Source organism: Heterocephalus glaber, unplaced genomic scaffold (assembly GCF_053883595.1).
Source record: "Heterocephalus glaber isolate CG9 unplaced genomic scaffold, H.glaber_assembly_v1.0 deba00001600, whole genome shotgun sequence".
In the NCBI taxonomy this organism is placed as follows: Eukaryota; Metazoa; Chordata; class Mammalia; order Rodentia; family Bathyergidae; genus Heterocephalus; species Heterocephalus glaber.
The window spans coordinates 24,390,898-24,411,071 of record NW_028258372.1 but is presented as its reverse complement, the minus strand read 5'-3'; the positions used below and the strand labels follow the sequence as shown (position 1 = coordinate 24,411,071).

Sequence of the window (20,174 nt, the reverse complement as noted above, 5' to 3'; positions counted from 1 at the left end):
CAAATTTATATTCCAAAATGAATGTATGAGAACAATAGTACTATGTTACCTTTTCTAGAACTGCAAAATAGATATTTAAGAGATTTTTTAAATTATAAATTTGCTAACAGTTTTGGTTTAATTTGCTGGTAAAATAAAATATTTATTCTTGTATTTCTCATTATCAACAATATCTTCTGTTAGATAAATTATTTTTGAGGAAATAATCATCAAAATATTTTTGAAATGATCATATGCCATTATAGTGAATAATGCCCAGAGGTTTTGTGGTTTCTTCTCTTTTTCTGTATTTTCTAAGGAAGTAATTATTACTTCCCTCAAAACATTAGAATTACGATTTTTAAATTCTGTAGCAAATAAGAGTTAGCTAAAGAAAAGCAAATCAAAGTATTCACTTTTATATATTCAAAGCTATTGAAATTATTTCATATATAAAAAGTGCATCTTTAACAAAAATAATCACTGGATCATTCACAATATTTTCCTTCCAATTAAATAAATGAACTTACCAAACTTCAAGTGACAGTTCCAGAATCATTTCTGTAACCTAAAAAAGACAAATGAATCAGATTAGATCGTAAAATTGGTGTGTTTTATATAATGCAAACGAAGTCAAGATCAATTTAAGTCTCACAATAGCGGAGATAGAGAAGCAGCCTATGTGCCAATCAACATGAATGGAAAAGAAAATATGAAATATATATTCAGCATGAGGAGAAATAAAATTCTATTGTCTGCGGGAAAATGGGTGAATCTAGGGACCATTATGTTGAGCAAAAATAAGCCAGACTCAGAAAGATGAATATCACGTGTTCTCCCTCACAGGTGGAATCTAAGCGATGCCAAGAAAGGAGAAGGGAACTACTATTAGCCAAGAGGGAAGGAATAAAACAGGGTAAGGGTGGTTAATGAGGGGAGAGATATGAACAGATTGCGTTCCATACATTGAAGCTCCCCAAAAATATAAAACCAGGAGGGAGGATGGGGCAAAAGGGTCAATGGGGGAGAGTAAAAATGATTGAACTATGTTATGTATATGTACGGAGCTGTGAAAATGAAACTCATTAAATCGTATAACCACTAAAAAAGTGAGAAAGCTATAGTATCACATTATTTTAACCTAAAAACACTTAAAAAGAAAAGTAATACAATTCCATGAAGTTCCTAAACTTTAGATCCATTTCAATAAATAATATTTTTGTTTTTATAATCTAAGCCTACTTAATAAATCACTTTAGCAACCATAAGAATTGCCTCTGCCTGTTTGTTTTCTCCTCTTACCAAAGCAAAGTAGTTTAGTCTACAATTACTATTCACAAGACTTTTTAAAATGCCTGAGATATAAAAAAAATATTAATATGATGGGTCTGTTACATTTCAAGGGATGGAAAAAAACCTAATAGGAGCCTTCCAGAAGATTCAAGCAAGTCCATAGATGATCCTCAGTAGGAGTTTTATGAGTAAACAAAATGAATTGAAATCATCTGTATAAAAATATACCTCTCCCACTAAACTAACTTCCATCTTAAATAAGATTCTAATACTAATTCATTGCTTAGTATTTGGCATTCGATAGACAATAAACATTTGTTCAGTTACCAGGCATGTGAGTTTGAGAAGCACATCAGGCAATTTTCTCTTGTTATAAAATTCCCCACCCTTACTATAGATAAAATCTTTTTGGTCTGACTCAGTATTTCATTATAAGTAAAAAAACTGGAAGTAAAATAAGATGATCGGCTTAGGAAGAATTGATGAAACTGTCATCATCCATTCTATCAATGAAAGCACAGCTTAGACCACACCCCCACACATCTACTCCCAATTTCATAATTTCAAACAGATTCTATCCCAAATGTTACCTGGAAATATTTTATATTGATTACGGTTATGTTGGCTATTTAGTAAGAAAACCAGACAATGGTAAAATATACTCTGGTTTTTAAAGAAATTCACAAAGCTGCCATTAAAATTAAACTAGACATAATGTTTTTGTCTCCAGAAGGCAAAGCCACCAAAGGTAAATGGAAATGAAATGAACACTATTACAACTCAACACATATTTTTTTAACAAATGGAAAGTTCCAAAACCAAAATAGATTTTCTATTCAAGGAAAAGCTAATTTCTGAACCAGCAGTTCTGTAAGTAATTTAAGTAAGTTCCCTAAGTAATTTATAGCTTAAGAGTCAATGTATCTAAAGTCAATGTATCTAAACCCTACCTGTCCTGAGAACTCAGTATGTAAATAAAAGGATAATCAACCTTTCTATTGATGACCATATTTGGTTCACATAAAAATGGCAATTCTGTATTCATCAACATTTCTTGGTTTAGATATTAATGATCCTTTAACTCTTTAAGTAAAGACAAGATGAGAGAAGACAGGATTTTCCGTCCTTCTTGAATGTATAGGATGTGTTGTCAAAAGTCTTGTTGAATGGATGGGATCTTCACTTCCTTAGGTTGCCCAAATGGAACACAAACAAGCAGGAAGAAATTTTAAACTATTTTCCCCCACCTGATGCACTGTGTACAGACATGCTGAGAAGCCTGGCACTCATAATCTCTCTGCACCTTTTACCGGAAAGTGTCACTCAGATAAAATAGCAACACGAGCGTGTTGTGCCTGAGAGGCATTAAACAATTCCTATACAATTACCTTCCCACACACCACACAAAACATCTCTGCATTACTCCACGTTGCTTGCATTATCTGGGCAATTAGAAGGAAGGGTGACAAATCTCCCAGGCTCTCCCGAACCCCATAAACCTCAGCAAGGAGCAGGACAAATGAGACCTCTACCTCTTAGGAATTATAAATGTACAAAGCAGGCTATACTCACTATGGTGGAAAACAAAAATATCCTCTTTGGATTCTAAAGTGAAAAACAATTTTGATGCTTATAAGGGAAGGTATTCAGTTGGATGACATGGGAGAAATTAGAAGAGAGAAATTATTTCTAGAAAAATTCATTTCAAACTTTAAAATAATATTTAAAGTATCTAACCCATTAATTCTCTTGTAAACTTTCAAGGGTTGTTTTGAAATAATTAAGCTAAAACAACAAACACAGTGCCTGGCAATAGGGAGGTATTTTAAAATTATTATTACATAAATAAACAGGCACCGTTAAATAAATTTAAATTTGACACTCTCTCTTACTAGTAAAAAGTTCTTGAAGTCCATCACACATTCTCTCATGTATGCTGATATTTACCTTGTTTCTTTTCAATAACATTATTTGGATTTCTGATCCCTCTGAAGCAATTTATTCTTTTTTTTTTTTAGGTAGAAACACACAGCAAATAATCACTATTTTGATTCAATACTCGTTTGGCTCTTTAAAGAGAATTACATACTTTCTGTCATATCTGTATTTCCATGACTTGTACACAGTAATGAAAAAGTGATTTTTAAAAGTAAAGGTCCTGTTTACTAAAAATCATTTTTCCATACATGTAACTCCATCTCATGAACAAAGAACAAGTGTAAATCTGACAGGAGGCAGCTCAGGTGCAGCAATACCAGCTAGATTACAACTACATAGTTTTTCTACGTCTTAAATTGAATCACACAACACAATCATTTTAACATACACAGAATTTGATAGTCAAAATTAGTATTTCTTGCCAGGAACCACCTAATATGTCAGCCAAGAATTCAAGATTTGAACGATTAAAAAATGCGTGACTCTGTTCTACTCTGTCACATAAAGTTTCCTCTTTACTTTTGATGATAATCTCACATTTTAAGGTCTTTTTTCCTCATGTAGACATCAGTGGAAATTATTAAGAGATGTGTAATCATTAGCTTTCATACAATAAACGAGATTTCCTATAACACTATTACCAAACTTCTCTACTATCTTTTTCTCCAAATGAGAATCCTTCAGTTTCTTTAGCTTTTCTCTCTTAAAATATGAGAGTAAATGTTTTTCATTGCTCCTTTCAGAGCACTCCCTAAAGTTTCAGCACTTCACGTAAGTGCATTTGTTTATTCTTACCCCGAAATTATTCAGGCACCCATACCTGGTATGGTATATGCAATGGTAATAAGCAGGATGCGTTCCACTCTCTGACAGAACTTACCACCCAACAAAAGACCCCTAAGAATGCCAGAGCATTTGAAACTGATCTATAATTTAAAAGGTCTTGATTGCAGAAGTATGAACAAAAAAATCACTTGAGTTTCCATTATTAATAACCCAAATGAAAAAGTGGAATCTCTCTTAAAACCCGGAATTGTTTGACCCACATTTGAACTCACTCTTGAATGAAAGCCTGATGGCCTTCATATCTTAGCAAAAGATCTCCCAAACTTCTCATAATGTTATGTCCTTCACTTAGGGTAGGATTAGCTGTTGAAAAGCCCAGAGATTGGAAATATAAGTTAAAATGCATGGAATATACCTAATGAACCAGAAGACCATAGCTTAGCAAAACAGAACATTGTGGAGTGTTGGTTTTTTCCCAGATGAGGGTGTAGCTAAGTGAGAGCTGCAGCTCCTGAGCTGCCTAGCATCATGAAAGAGTAACATACTTCCTATGGCTAGCCCAAGAAAAGAGCAAGCTTCAAAATTTGAAGTATGGTGTCTACTGAATGTGTATCACTTTTGCACTATCTTTAAATTGGAATATTCTAGGGCCAGGGATTTAGCTCAGTGGCACAAGTGCAAGTGCAAGGTCCCGAGTTCAATCCCCAGTACCAAAAAAAAAAGTGATGAAATATTCTAAGTTGAACTGGTAAACTGGCAACCGTCTGTAGTTCTCTTGTTTTCCCTCCAACCTCCCTTTTGTTCATCTAACTTACCTAAATTGCAGTCTTTGTCATCACACATTAACACATAATCATAATCCCCCAATGAAATCATCTGATACTATCTTAACATTCTGAATTTACCATCAAACTTTTCCACTTCTCTTCTCAGAACTACCTTATTCATCTTCAAGTCATAATCATGACTAAAAACCAAAAAAAAACCCAGTCAATCAAATTAGACAAATGCCACAGAAGCCATGCAACATGGCTATTTTAAACAATAATACTAACTTCTAAATAAAGATGGAGAACTAAAACACAATGTAAACCTACAGGTTAAGAATATTGGTCAAAACAAACTTATTTGATCCAGAGAAATAAAGGACCATAATTTTTCTGACTTCAAAACCATTTTTATGGTTCTTTTGAAGGAGGCTATTTTGTTTACTCAAAACACAATGACTTCCTTTAGTCGTCGTCTTCTTCTTCTTCTTCTTCTTCTTCTTCTTCTTCTTCTTCTTCTTCTTCTTCTTCTTCTTCTTCTTCTTCTTCTTCTTCTTCGAGAAGAGTTTCACCATGTATTTCTGGCTGGCTTTGAACTCACTGTGTAGCCCATGCTGGCCTTGAACTTGCAGCAATCCTGCTACCTCAACCTCCCAAGTGCTGGAATTACAAAACATTAAATTCTTAAGATTTGATGTCTTTTCACTTTAAAATAGGCTAATGTAACCCAACACCACATTTGTACAAAACTAGAGCATTCTGAACTCTTCAAGCAAATTATCATTCAATTTATAGGCTCTACTTGTGCTTAAAAATTTTATTTTTGTCAGTCAAACAATGAAGTTTAATATCTGGTTAAGTAAGTTTCATGATACATGTTTACATCTGGCCAGTTACAATTATAATAAGAATAACTAATATTTATTTAGTGATTGCTGAGTCAAGCACTGTGTTAACAATTTCCATGTATTAAACTATTTAACAATAACCACAGCCCTAGGAAGGAGGTGCTATACCTAACACTGTTTTGCAATGGGGATGCATGGCAAAGAGAGAAAAAAATGACAGGTCTAACACCACACAGCTAATTATGGGCAGGAATCACGACTCCCACCCAAGTAGAGGCCATTGGATTCTCAGCCTGGGATGGAAGCAGAGGGGTTCCTTGGCTTCTCTCAGATGACAACTATGAAGCTCTCTAAACTCTGACTCTAATGACCTAACTAGACTTTCTGGATGTCACTTGGAAAACAAAAACTGTGAATCCAACTCTAAGGTTGACTTTCTCCTTTGTAAAAGTCTTAAATAAAGCTGAGTGATAAAACACAGTCTAAGGAAAAGTCGGACCCACTGTCAAACTCTGCTTTGCAATCTTAGCCAATCCTCAGTGGTACTTGGCAGTTGTTGGACACCTCTCGCTGATGCACTGACTTTCCTGAAGTCACCTGCAAGGCCCTGCTACTCATTTTCCACAGGAACAAACTGCTGTAAGCTGCATCCATCTTTGTGTTTTCAAAAGCAACATTCTCTGTATCCTAACCTAACATTTTGCTTGTTAATGCTTCTGAGAAGAAAGCCAAACCCTGTTTTTGCTCTCAGGTTCACCCTTACTTGCTCACAGACCTTCCATGACTCACTGTTATCGGTGAGATAACATCCAAATTCCTGCATCCTGCATGTAAACCCTGCTGGGGTCTGATCTACTCCACCTGTTCTTCCTCCATGCCTGAGTGTTCTGCTCCATCACACCGAGTGAGAAAATGTTTTCCCAGTATGCTTCTTCCTAGTCTACAACTTCCATCAGGTTGCTCTGACTGGAATTGCCTCCCACTCCTTTAGTGACTCACCCCATCACACCCTTTCATCAAGACAAGCTTCAGTCTTTGATGTTCACTGTAACCCATGATGGCCGGCACCCTGACCCCCACTGAACTGCTCTGATCTCATCTCCTGCCGCTCTCACTGCTGTACTTTCTCAGCAGTCCAGCTTTACTCCTCTCCTTATTGTTACTCAGCACGCCAAGCAACCTGATCTTCAGGTCTATATGAGTCAGTTTTCCTTTGCAGTAACCAAATACCTGAAGCAAGGTGCTCCATAAAGAAAGCATGTTCACTTGGCTCATAGCTTTGGTGGCTGAAATTCCAACATTGAGCAGCCTCATCAGTTTAGCCACTGGTGAGGGCCCCATGGCAGATGGCATCACAATGGCGGAAGTGTAGGCAAAGGGAGAAATTCATGATGAGAAAGGAAGCCAGAGAATGGGAAGAGGTCAGTGCATTTACAACAATTTATTCCCCAGCAACAAGCAATCTCTCCACAAGACCAGCACTGATCTCTTCTAAGGACAGTGCCCACAGTGATCAAGTTACTGCCCACCAGGCCCCACTTCTTAAAGGCCTTTCTACCTCCCCAACACCTCCATGCTGAGCACTAAGCTTCCAACATAGGAACCCTGGGAAGTCGCATGCAAACCTTAGGAAGAGTCTTTATGCATGGGGTGCCTTCTGCTCTGACATCCTCAGAGACATCCACTGTCAGCAACATCTTTGGAAACTGCATTTGTGATCCACTTCAAACACCTATGCATGCTCCCTCATTCACCTTCTTTGGTATATTTAGCACTTGTCATAATTACTACTTAGAAAATGTATCTTTTATTTGTTTAGCTTGCTTTTCATCTATTTTACTAAATAGAATATTCATTCCATGAAGACAGGGATTCTTGTTGGTTTAGTGCTAACTAAGCAGTGTCTAAAGACTATCTGCCAAGTACTAGGTGCTCTGTGGTTACTTGTGAAATGAATGAGTTAATGAATTATTTCTCCTTATAACTCTCTCGGCACATAAGACTGAATTATTGTTTGGTACTTGAAATTATCATATGTAAATCCTGAACGCTAGTTAGTGATATGTTGAAGTGTTTAGGAGTGAAGCATGCTGTTGTCTCCAACTTGTTTGAGTGAATAGACAGAGAAATACGTGGAAAGCAAATACAGTAAAATGCTAATTGTAGAATGTAGGTGGCAATTAAATGGCTGTTCATAATAAAAATACTTCAACTTTTTATATATTTGAAAATTTTCATAATAAAACTTGGGGGAAAAATTATAATGCCCAGTGGAGGTCTTCTCTAACCATACAAAATCTGGTTGCCTTCAACTATTCTTATCGCATCTCTCTATTGTATTTCCTGCATAGTATTGATCCCTCCTTGATGCAGTGTGATTATTCTTTTGTCCACTGTTGCCAGTTTATCCTGTTGATCAGAGTACAAGCTCCCCGGAGTCAAAGTATTGTTAGCTTGTCCTGTGCTGCTCCCTCATTACCTAGCATATTTCCTGGACCATAACAAGGGTTTAATAAATAACTTCTTAAGTGAGTAAATCAGTGAATATATGGCTTCCGGTACTGCTTATTATATGACTGATTATTTTACTGATGAGCATCTACTTTCCAAAGAAATTATTAATTTTCTGAAAAATTGAACTTTTTGTGGCTTTCTTAGTATTTAGGACAGTTTTACACATTCAATACAGGCTCATGTCCTTCTCCTATTAATAAATAACACAATCTATTGACAGGTCAGTATTTTGGAAACTATATACTACTAAAATGAAAGATTTTTATTCTTACATCATTATTTATCTTCAATATCTACAAAATAGGGAAGACCGAAAACTTTTTGTTGAAGACAACAAACTGAAAATAAGATATTCCAGATCTTCACAGAATTTTATATATGAGAACAGAGATTAGAAATAATTTAACCTGAACCTTCATTTTGAGAAAGAAAACCAGACTCAGAATGTGGCAATTCAAATATTTGGAGGGAGATTGGAGACAAACACACAATAACAATCCAGTTCCAAATTTCCAATTTCCACAGCAAATATGTGGCAGAATCCCTGGGGAGTCAGCCAGTCTCCACCAGAAGGCTCCCAAAGATCCTCCAGCTGTCTCCTAGCTACAGAAATCACTTTGTATTGACTCAGTATTAACTTTCAGATGGCAAAAGTTTCAAGGTTCTTTTATTAACAATATCTTGAATTGAAGCATCAAGTCCAAGGGCTTCTGTTATTATACTAGTGGAATGGTTTAGACCTAAATTGTCCCCCAAAGCCTCCTGTGTTCAGAAAGTAATTGGCTCATGTGTGCACCATACTCATCCACTAATGAATTCAGTCTCCGAGTGTGCTGTGAGGAGGCGGGGCCTGGTTAGAGCAGGTCACTGAAGGCAGGAACATCTCCCTCCTGAAACCCTCCCTTCTCTCCCTGGCCACCATGGTGTGAGCAGCTTTCCTCCACCCAGGCCTTTCCACCATGTCTTTCTGCCCTGGAGCCATTCCACCATGGACTGAAATCATGAGCCAAAATAAATTTCTTTTCCCTTATGTTGTGGGTCTTGGGTATTGTGTCTCAGCAATGTACAAACTGACGAAGACAACCATACTGCCATAACCATCTTTACAGTGTGTCTAAGTCTCTGCTCCCAAATTCCCCTGGCACCTGTTGCTGTGGCTCCTCTGTGAATGTGGTAGGAACACTGTCCATCTGGGACAGATGCAGCTCAGAAGAGGAGAGCCTGGATGGCTTGCATGGGCCCTGCCACATGCTCTGGGGCAGAACCCAGGGGCTCTCCATTCAGCCACCAAGCATTTACCTTTCTCCTGAGGACCAAAACAACTCCCCTTTCAGAGAATTGTGATTCAGGTACAAACTACACCAGACCCTCAAGAAAAGAGTAAGCTGTTAGGCCAACTATTTTATCAGGTACACTAAAGAAAATAATTATGTAAGCTAGTTTAAATTCAGAAATGTACAAAGTCTCTTTTTTAAACCCCAAGGGTATATACACTTAACCATAGGACATGACAGAGGAGAGGAAATACATTTTTTCCACAATATCTTCTCTTTTAACAGCTTTTATATCACGGACTGAAGTGAAACTATTTTTTATTTTTACTTTGGAATGTCTAAGCCTTGTTTATAAAGCCCTCAATAACCATTTACTGAGAATCTATCCTAGCAATAGGTGAGACCTGTGGATTTGAGCCTTCAACTACCTCTATGTTCTGTTTTTCCTGGAACTTACCAACATGTGCTGGCTGAGCCCTTTAACTTACTATTTTGCTTGCTTCTTTTAAAACTCTGTGCTTTTGGAATTTCTTCTGTCTGTAATGCTCACTACTACTTCTCTACCTGTTGAAATCTTACTCAAATATAATAACATCAGCAAAAGCAAAAAGCCCTTAGATAGTGCCTAATATAGAGCAGGCATTATTCTAAGCACTATATGTATGTATGCTAATATAATGTGTCTAGTATTTACATGTTTCAATCAATTATCATCATCCATGTGGTATATAATAAGCTGTATACTTAATATATAAGCTAAATGATAATCTACATTTTATATAATACATTATATCAAATTATAATTAAATACAATTATATGTAATGGTCACTGTGTCATTACATATACATTATATATGTAATACTAACTTATTTAATCATAATATCTTTCCTGTGAGATATTATCTCCATTTTTACAAATGCATAAACTGAAGTACCAAGAGATAAGTGATTTCTCAGGTTGAAAAAGATGATAAGGGGCAGAGCTGGTATTTAAACACCAACTAGATCACCTTTAAATGCCAAAGTGTAAATTCCTGTGCTCACTGCTGAACGTATTCAAAAATCACATATTGACATGGACCTGTCCCTGACCTCATCTCATGGTGCAGTCTCTTTATTCTGTCTTCTTACTGTGTTCTACACATACCTCATTGATGCTCACCTCAAACACAGTGACTTGTTTTTATGTATAAGTCTCCCCACTGTTACTTCCCATTCCAACCCCGGTCTCACCTCCACCCCCAGAAGAAGATAATCACAGGAAGAACTTCTTGCACCTTATCCTTTTATTTCTTCACACAAAAATAATGTCTGGCACAGAGAATTTCCAATAAATGTTTGTAAAATGAATGAATAAAACAGATTTAGATGGGGGCAAGGTAAATGTGAGGAGTGTGTCAACTGGTGCTGCAGGCAAGACACGCTCCGTGGAGCAACTGAAAGGACCACCAGGGAGGGCAGAGTCCGGGATGTCCTCTGGTCCCTGGGTCATCAGAGGACAGGCACAGGTATCCTAACTGTTAGGGTTTTACTTTGTAGAAGATAAAAAACTGAACAAGTAAAAATAATTGAGTCCTGGTGAACGCCGCAGATAATTATCGTGGAGAATCAAATAAGAAAGAATAACATAAAATATATAGAAATAACCTCAGTACTATTATTTCTGACCTTTTACTGCCTTGGCCTTGATTTAATACAAATATCCATCCCTCAAGTAACATTTAATTTATAGTAATATATGCATTTATGATAATAAAATAGTAAATACATGTTATAATATAGTAACACGTAATTTTGGAATAGTTTCGATTTTCCATTTTGCTTTAAGTCTGTTTACTCATTTTCTTTGAGTTTACTTATTCTTTCCCTCTCTGTCTTTCTCCTCTCTATCTCTCTCTCTTCTTCCTCTCAGACTTTGCATTTATCATTCCAAATGTTTTGTGTAGAGTTGCCAATGGAGTTCAGAGCCATTGCCTAATCTCAATGTTATCATTTGGAACAAGAACAGAGATTAATGCCTCAGTAGTATTTAGTGTAATAGCTTCACCAAAGTTTATAGATAACAGAATTAAAAAGATAAGGATAGGAAATAAAAAAAAATTTTTGCTTTAGCAAATTCTGCAAATAAATGAATAAATATTTTTCAGGTGTTAAACCCAGATTTCTAAACTATTTTTATCTGCCATTGATTTGAAAAACAATTCTACTGTACTTACTTGGTTAAAAATAAAAGGAACTTCTTTCTTCTCTCCCACTTTCATAGAAGATACAGGAAATGTTGCTGTCCCTAGAGTTTCATCCATGACATAATTGGCATCCATTAGCGTGATCTACAGAGCAAAAGGTAGAACATCAATGTAGTTTCTCAGGGATCTTCGGAAATTATATTTAAAATTTCTCCAACTTTTTATTTTTATTTTTATTTTTATTTTTTTTTGGTACCGGGGATTGAACTCGGGACCTGTGCTTGCAAGGGCAGCGGCAGAACCACTGAGCTAAATCCCCGGCCCACTACTACATTTTTTAAAATGAAAACTGTCAAATGATATTTAACAGTTCCTGAGGGCTTTTTCTGTTTTTCTTTTATGCTAGGGCTCAAGCCCACGCCCTAGCCCATGCTAGTCAGGTTCTCCACCACTAAGCTACACACTCACCCCTAGAAGTCCTCAATATTTAACTCATAAAAATACTTTTTATCTTTTCTTTCTCAATACGACATTTGTTCATAAAATAAATTTTTTACATATTCCTGACTGAACCATTGAATTTATCATGTTTCCAAAAATAGAATTTTATTCCCCTTTTATTTTTTAAATATGAAAAATAAATTAATGTAGAAACTGAATACAATTACTTTGGGGAAAATATATTTAAACTGATCTTAAAGGCAACTGAAAATATTTTTATAGTATTGTACAAAGACTTTCCACTTTAAGGTCCTGAGTTCGATCTCTGGTACCAAAAACAACAAAAAAAAAGACTTTCCTCTTTATAACATAAAGTGTTTTCTCCGAGGTGTATGATGAGGAGTCTCCTCCCCCACCCTGCTTGCAGTCCTGAATCCCCTCCATGCTCATATTTTCAGATGTGCTCCGTTCTAGAACCACGTCCACTGTGCTGCCAGCTTGACTCCAGTCACAGGAAAAAGAAGCAGCAAGGGAAGAGAATCAAGCATCTCTCTCCACAGGAATGATGACCATCCAACAGCCCACAGATGATTCACTCACCTCCAAAATATTTTCCTGATTAGGATCTAAAATAAATTCAAAGCTCTCATTCCACACAGGGTTGATGTCATTATTGAAGTGTCGTGTTCTCTTCCTGCTGTCAGGGGTTGTGGAGATGAAAAGTTCCACGTAGGGATCTGGGGTGTCGACTACAGGTAGGAAACAACATTAGGGAGCAAAAATGTGAATCACAGAGCCTAGTTTAGTTTTCTAATAGATGTCAGGTTGTCTTCAATAAATCTGCAGTAATGTAATCAAAATAAGATAATCCATAATAGAAGAACATCACAAGCTATACACTTACTACATATTATATCCCCTCACTTCATAATAGGCTTGTGAGAGCCACCATTTGTTAGGTAAGCATGCAGAATTCCTCCATCCACACGGCGGATGTTTGCATTGCAGCCGGCATCGTGGTACAGCTGCTACACCATGATAGCAATCTTGCTCAGCTGACTGCACAGCCCTACTGTGATAGTGACAACATTAGGGTTTCAAGATCACATCTGTGTACATTAGAAAAATCAGCTCGGTGAATTTGTTTATCAAACAAAATATGAAAGTGTTAATAGGTCTGCCAATAGAGTTGTATATGTCAAATTGTATTTACTACAGCGGTATGCAATCAGATGAAAGAGAGGTGTCTACAGAAAATGAAAGGTTTTGCTATTTCACAAAGAAGCCGGCTAGAGTCAGGCATATGTGTGCCTTCTTAAAACAGAAAGAAAGAATTGCAAATAAAGAAAATATTTAAATTTCCTCCCTTTATATATAAAACAACACAGTGACTGACTCAGTCTAAATAACAGTCACTCCTCTTCAGGATTCCACAGAATCCTTTACTATTTCCCAATACTGCACATGTTCTATTTTATGAGTACAATTATATATCTGCTTTTTCCTACAAGAGTACAAACATCTTGAGGGCAATGATCTTACCTTACCTTTATATTTCAGAACCTCACAACAGAAAGCAACTACCATAACATTTAAGTCTTATAAGGATTTGAATTTTTTCTTTAAGACATCTTTTCCAAATTGCCCTTCAACTTGCCAAAGATTAAAACTAGACCTGTATCTCTCACCATGCACTAAACTAAAATCAATAGGGATTAAAGATCTAAATATTAAAATAGTAACTCTGAACCAGTTGGAACAGAGGTTAGGTAGAACCCTTGAAGACATCGGTGTAGGAAAAGATTTTATGAACAAAACCTCAATTGCCCGTGAACTAGCACAAACAATCAACAAGTGGGATCTCTTCTTATTAAAAGGCTTCTGCACAGCAAGAGAAACCACCAGCAGTGTGAAGAGACAACCCACAATGTGGGAAAAAATCTTCACCTGCTCTTCCTCAGACAAAGGTCTACTATCTCGAATCTATAAAGAACTTAAAAAGATCAGAACTCCCAAATTTAAAGATCCAATCCGAAAATGGGCATCTGAAATGAACAGACATTTCTCAGGCAAAGAAGTAGAAATAGCAAATAAATACATGAAAAAATGTTCAACATCACTGGTCATTTGAGAGATGCAAATGAAAACAACACTGAGATTCTACTTCACTCCAGAAAAAATGGCTGCTATCATGAAATCAACCAATAACAAATGCAGGTGGCACTGTGGGGAAAGAGGAACCCTGCTCCACTGCTGGTGGGAGTGTAAACTGGTGCAACCACTGTGGAAATCAGTATGGAGATACCTCCAAGAACTAGGACTGGAAGTCCCATTTGACCCCGCTATTCCACTGCTGGGGATCTTCCCCAAAGAATTAAAAGAATCATACCACAGTGATATATGTGCACCCATGTTCATAGCAGCGCAGTTTATGATAGCTAAAACTTGGAAACAGTCCAAATGCCCATCAACTGGAGACTGGATAAAGAAAATGTGGGTTTTTTTATAAAATGGAGTACTACTCGGCCATAAAAAATGAGAAATTAGAGACATTTATAGCTAAGTGGTTGCACATTGAGGCAATACTCTTAAGAGAAATATATAGGACACACATGTATAAATACCAAATAGTTTCTCTGGTGTGAGAAGCTGAAAGTGTAAATAAGGTCTAAAATGTATAATAGGTAATGTGAAATAGGAAGAAAAGGGGCAAAGGGGAAGGAAGTGGGAGGGGTAGGGGAAAGGATAGAAGGGAATGGGATTAATATGAGGAAATGGAAAAATAGGAACAAAATCTTTGTAAATAGGGAGGAATGGAGGGGTTGAAGGGAGGGCTGGGCAATGGTGAAAAATAAGAACCAAGAGAGACTAAGTAAAGGTGCAAATTTCCAATGATGAATGTCATTATATTGTATACCTAAAATGTACCAGTGAGTAGAATGAATAATCGATAATGTAAAATAGGAAGAAAAGTTCCAAAGGGGTAGGGGTAGTGGGAGGGGCAGGGGAAAAGAAAGAAGGGAAAGGAAAAATGATGAGAAATGGAAAAAATGGAAATAAAGTCTTTGTAAATAGGAAAGGGTGGAGGGCGTGAAGGGAGGGCTAGGAATGGGGAAAAAATAAGAACCAAGATGCATTATGTAAAGGTACAATTCCCAATGAGAAATGTAATTGTGTTGTATACCTACAATATACCAATAAAAGAATTTAATACCAAAAAAAAGAATATTTATCTGACGCTTCAAGTTAAATGTAAAAAATGGAATCTCTTATCATTCTATAGGCCTGGGTTTTTACTCCTAGGGCCAATGCCACTGTTTACCAATTTCCCAGAAATCTTACAAAAAAACAGAGCCAAGTAAAAACTAATCTAGATTTAAAAAAGAAAAAACTATATGAGAAGGGGAGGCATGCAATGGTAAACATCATTCATTCATTCAACAAATCCTTAAGTGGCCACTGTATACCAGAAATGCCTCATCAAAAAAAGCAATTTGACTCTGACAAGGAGCTAACCTCTGCACAGCAAATTTAAATTATGAAAGTGAGTCAAACGCAAATGGACTAATTTTAAAGGCAAGATAAATGGGAGACAAGCAGATACACTATGCCAGTGACTAGTATCACACTCACCTAGATCATTACACATGAATTAGGCCAGATCGTAGGTGGAGAAATTGCCCTTTGCAGCTAGATTTTCATCTTAATCTTTCATGAAAAGGGAGAGTTCTTAGACTAAACAAATAGTAGAAGCAGAAAGTAAAGTTTCTTAGATGGAACCAGACAAATTGAAATAGCATGTGTTAGTCAGTGATGGGATCAACCGCTCAGTCGTTGTAGAGTTTCCATGGGTCGTGGACTTTCACGTATTCTAACTGACAAAATGCCACATGCCATCTAGAAAAGACAAATGCACCGCACTTACATTTCAAAATATTAATAGACTTTTAAAAAATTAGAATACAGTTTACCAGCATCGTTTTGTATTCTTAGTATTTATTTTTACTTCTAAATAAAGTCAGTATTTTAAAATGCTTGTCAAGAGTGACAGTTCTACTTCTGTTGCTTCTTTAGCAAGAGATTCAAAGTTAAGATGTCAAAGGGTGATGGGCAGTGGAAACCACGGACAGCTGCAAATTCTGATACTGCAATCTGCGTCAGTGCTGTCACAAACTGAGACACATCTGTCGCCGTGGAAAACACTACAGGATGAGATGAAGTATTAAGAGGGCTACCTCAAAAATTGATTATGGTAATCAGATCTGAGCTCACTTTTGTGGCGTACTCTATAATTGGAATTGGCGTAATAGAAACAGAAATGGAAGCTTTGAAAATGGAAAGTAGCCCATTTGACAAAAAAGAGCTCAGTGCTTTAAAGAAGTTCCTAGAAATGCATTAAGGAAAACAGGCAAATGGTAGGAAAATAATGTTTTCTCCCGTATATTCATTTTGTGACTAAATGCCTATAGTGAAATTGGATATTGAATCACCTTATTTCCAACTAAGCATGTAGTAAAGACATACTGTGTGGGCAGAAACACATCTCATCTTTTTATCTAAAATGACAGGGGTGTGGGATACAGATCTTTTTTATCCTCGTAAAGATGACATGAAACTACATGCGCTAGGAATGGCTCCAGAATTCTATGACTGTAAAACTTACTCAGAAAAAAATTATAAACCTCCAGAGTTTAAGGAGGGCCTACCTAAAATAATAACAGGTCCACCCGTCATTTTAGCTTTATCTTAGTAATATGTTTTGTTCTTCAAGATAAGAACTGATGATAACTTCCAAACTGGTTCTATTTTAAATTCTTCATTTGCTTTTCTCATTTCCACTTCATTCAGTAATGACTTAAACCCTTGCTGTGATTCTTGTGGTAAACTGCAAAAACTTCCTTAAAAAATCAATCTCCTCAGATCCAGGGATATAGCTCAGTGGCACAGTGTCTGTCTGGCAAGCTCAAGGCCCTGAGTTTGATTTCCAGTACCATAAATAAATTAATTAATATCAATCTCCTCAAATGTATATTCAAAATATCACAATTCTGAATAGCTATAGCAAGTCCCATGATTGTGAGTTTAAAACAGCGATTCTCACCACTCAATCCATTTAGTGCTTGTTAAAGTCCAGACTGGGGGTGGGGGTTGTAGCTCAGTGTTAGATTGCCTAGCATCTCACAAAAAAAAAAAAGAAAAATGCAAATCCCTTGAGTCTCCAATCAGATTCTTCATCGTGGCTTTAGAAATCTGCATTTTTAACAACTTGATCAGGTGATTCTTATGCACACTTTTGAATGCGAAGGGCTGAGGCATAGTATTAAACATGAAGAGGGTAACAACCTTCTTGGCCTTTTGTCAAGGAGTCATTCTGCCTGTAGATCAGGTTAAGCAAAATCAAGTTAATCATTTCTATTTCTCTCCACCCTATGAATACATTTTCAAGTGGCTACACAAAGACAAATCCAAAAATAAAAAGCATGTAGGCGTATTCACTGCTGTTTAAGATGACAGACAGATATTCACATGTTATGTGCAAAAGTAGAAACGCCACAGTAAGAACAAAAATTAAATAATTGTTGAAAGAAATGCTTCTGAATAATATTCTCAAATATAGTTGTTCCTCTGAAACATTTATCATTTTAGTGTAGTGGCAATTCAATATGGAGAGTTTACAGCATTGCTTGGAGATTGCCAACCTTTTCACTATGCATGTACTAAACTGGCTGAATTGCTGGCACAAACCCTAGGATTGTAATGGATGTATTGTAAGTGTTACGAATTTCAAAAGAAAATAGTTTAGTTCTTTTATTAATGCAAACATTTTATCTAAAGGAGAAAATACAGGTACAAAATTTGGCAGGTTGAAATTGTCCAGATTGTTGAATTGTTTTATACTGAACTCACTCATGACACCAAAACTCATGACATCAAAAGATAGAACATTTCCCAAAACTCATGAGATTCCCTTAACTTCTTCTGCCACTAGAGTGGTGACTACCCAGCCTTCTCTCAGCACAGGAAATTTTTGAAATCTTTATATAAATGAAATCAATCACACAGCATACAAGTCTACTTTCTTTGTCTGGCCTCTTTACTCATACTTTGTATTTGTGTTTGTGCCACATTCTCATTGCAGCCTGGAGGAAATAAAAGAATGTGTCCCGGGTGCCATTCAAATCTTGGACATAATCAACTTTAAAGGATCTGAGATGATTAGACTATATGGTTGTAATATGCTGTGTGACAGGAGGAGTACAGATTGAGTGTTTTTAAGACTATTGAAATAACTGCAATAATTTCTTCACATATTATTCTATTCATGTCAGTATGGATGAATCTTCTAAATTCACTGCTGAGTAATACGTTTTGAAATTTTCAACCTTTTTAAATAATTCTGAATCAACTCTAGATGTTCTTTACCTCTTTTGGCTCTGGTTTGCATATAAATATCACCGCCTTCCTAATCTCCCATCTATGAACCCCACTTCTATTCTGGGTTTTAAATCTATTCTTGAATGCCTTGAAAATAACTCAAATACCTCAGACTCAATATGTACAAAATGATTGTATTTTCTTCCATCCTTCTTTCCTTTAATATAAAACCAAACAAAAAGAAAGCAACATAAAACACTAAAAGTAAAAACTTGTTATTTTCCCTGACTTACCTATTCTATTTAATGGTACCATCATTTCTATCTGTCACAACTAGAAACCTGAGAGTCATTCGTTTTTCTCAGAGCTCTTATATCCAACTTGTCTCCAAGTTTTAGATTTGGCACTTCTAAAACATCTCTCACACAGCACCTTAATTCCACTGAAATTGCCACTGCTTCAGTTAGACAACGCAATCCTGCGCTGCTTATTTTCAAGCTGTTCTCCATAATACCATCACAGTTATCTTTCTGAAGCACATTTTCACATTCACTGTCCCTGAGGTCAGGCCTAAACATGGAGAGAAAAAGCTGAAAAGCAGCACAAGCCAGCTGTCCTTCTAGTCAGTACTGGAACAGCCCTTTCGCAAGTCAACATTTAGCCAAGGGCACCTTGGAGTCCACCCATTTTAACATTCCACACAGGCACATTGAAGGCAGAAACCTTCACTCTAGCAGAACAGGACCAGATCTTCACTTGTGCATATCGTTCTGTTTTCACTGGACACTGATAACTAAAAGTTACTGGAGTCCTTGCTTGCCCTTTGTATATCCAAGATAAGAGTCCAACAACTATACAGTGAAGGGATAAGGCCAATGAGATATTATCTTCAGTTTTTCCTTATCTATTTCCTACTCCTCTAGCTAACTAGCAGGTTGTTCTGTTTTCCCATAGGGTAAACCTAGCAGCTATAAGTCCTGTTCCAGAAAGGCTTTATCTATGCACATTTCCATAAAATAAAGATAATTCCACATAAAGCTTGGACTTGTTGATTAGATACTATTATTCATATCAGGGAGATGAAGACATTTAGTGAGTTGTGTGTGAGTGTGTGTGTGTGTATGTGTGTGTGTGTGTGTGTACAGTGCCAGGCAAGTAGACTACTACTAAGCCACATTCCCAGGCCCAGAAGAAACAAGATTTTCACCCAGACCTAGTGAAGCCAAAGTCCTTGCTTTAGCAATTATACCAGCAACTCACCAGTTTTGGTTCCACTGAACTATAAACTCCACAGTGGCAGAGAGCATGTATTTCCTATTTACTACTGATTCAAGAATCTGAAATTTTTTGGAAACACTATAAAAATATAATATTATTGAAGGAATAGGTGATGGACTAACTCAGAGTGATAATGAAGAAGAGGCGATCTTTAACACTGTTTTCCCTTTAAATTTTTACTCTTTTTTTTGTTAAGTTCTTTTATTGGTACATTGTAGGTATACAACACAATTACATTTCTCATTGGGAATTTAACCTTTACATAATGCATCTTGGTTCTTATTTTTTCCCCATTCCTAGCCCTCCCTTCACCCCCTCCACCCTTCCCTATTTACAAAGACTTTGTCTCCATTTTTTTCCATTTCTCAGCATTTTTCCTTTTCCTTCTTTCCTTTCCCCTGCCCCTCCCACTACCCCTACCCCTTTGGAACTTTTCTTCCTATTTTACATTATCGATTATTCATTCTACTCACTGGTACATTTTAGGTATACAAT

General features: G+C 36.5%; 1 protein-coding gene across 4 annotated transcripts in view; it reads right to left on the bottom strand.

Annotated features, from left to right (window-relative positions):
- The window catches only part of Pla2g4a (phospholipase A2 group IVA), a 147,342-nt gene that overhangs the window by 63,551 nt on the left and 63,617 nt on the right, over positions 1-20,174 (bottom strand). For 3 of the 4 annotated variants that reach the window (XM_004862779.3, XM_013078904.3, XM_021242894.2), the window contains 3 exons: positions 12,627-12,775; positions 11,616-11,729; positions 510-547 (listed from right to left, as the gene is read on the bottom strand). In XM_004862779.3, coding sequence (XP_004862836.1) covers positions 510-547; positions 11,616-11,729; positions 12,627-12,775 — 301 coding nt within the window. Of the gene's footprint in view, positions 1-509; positions 548-4,268; positions 5,413-11,615; positions 11,730-12,626; positions 12,776-20,174 lie in introns of those variants that run through there. The other variant, XM_087194460.1, reaches the window with a different exon arrangement.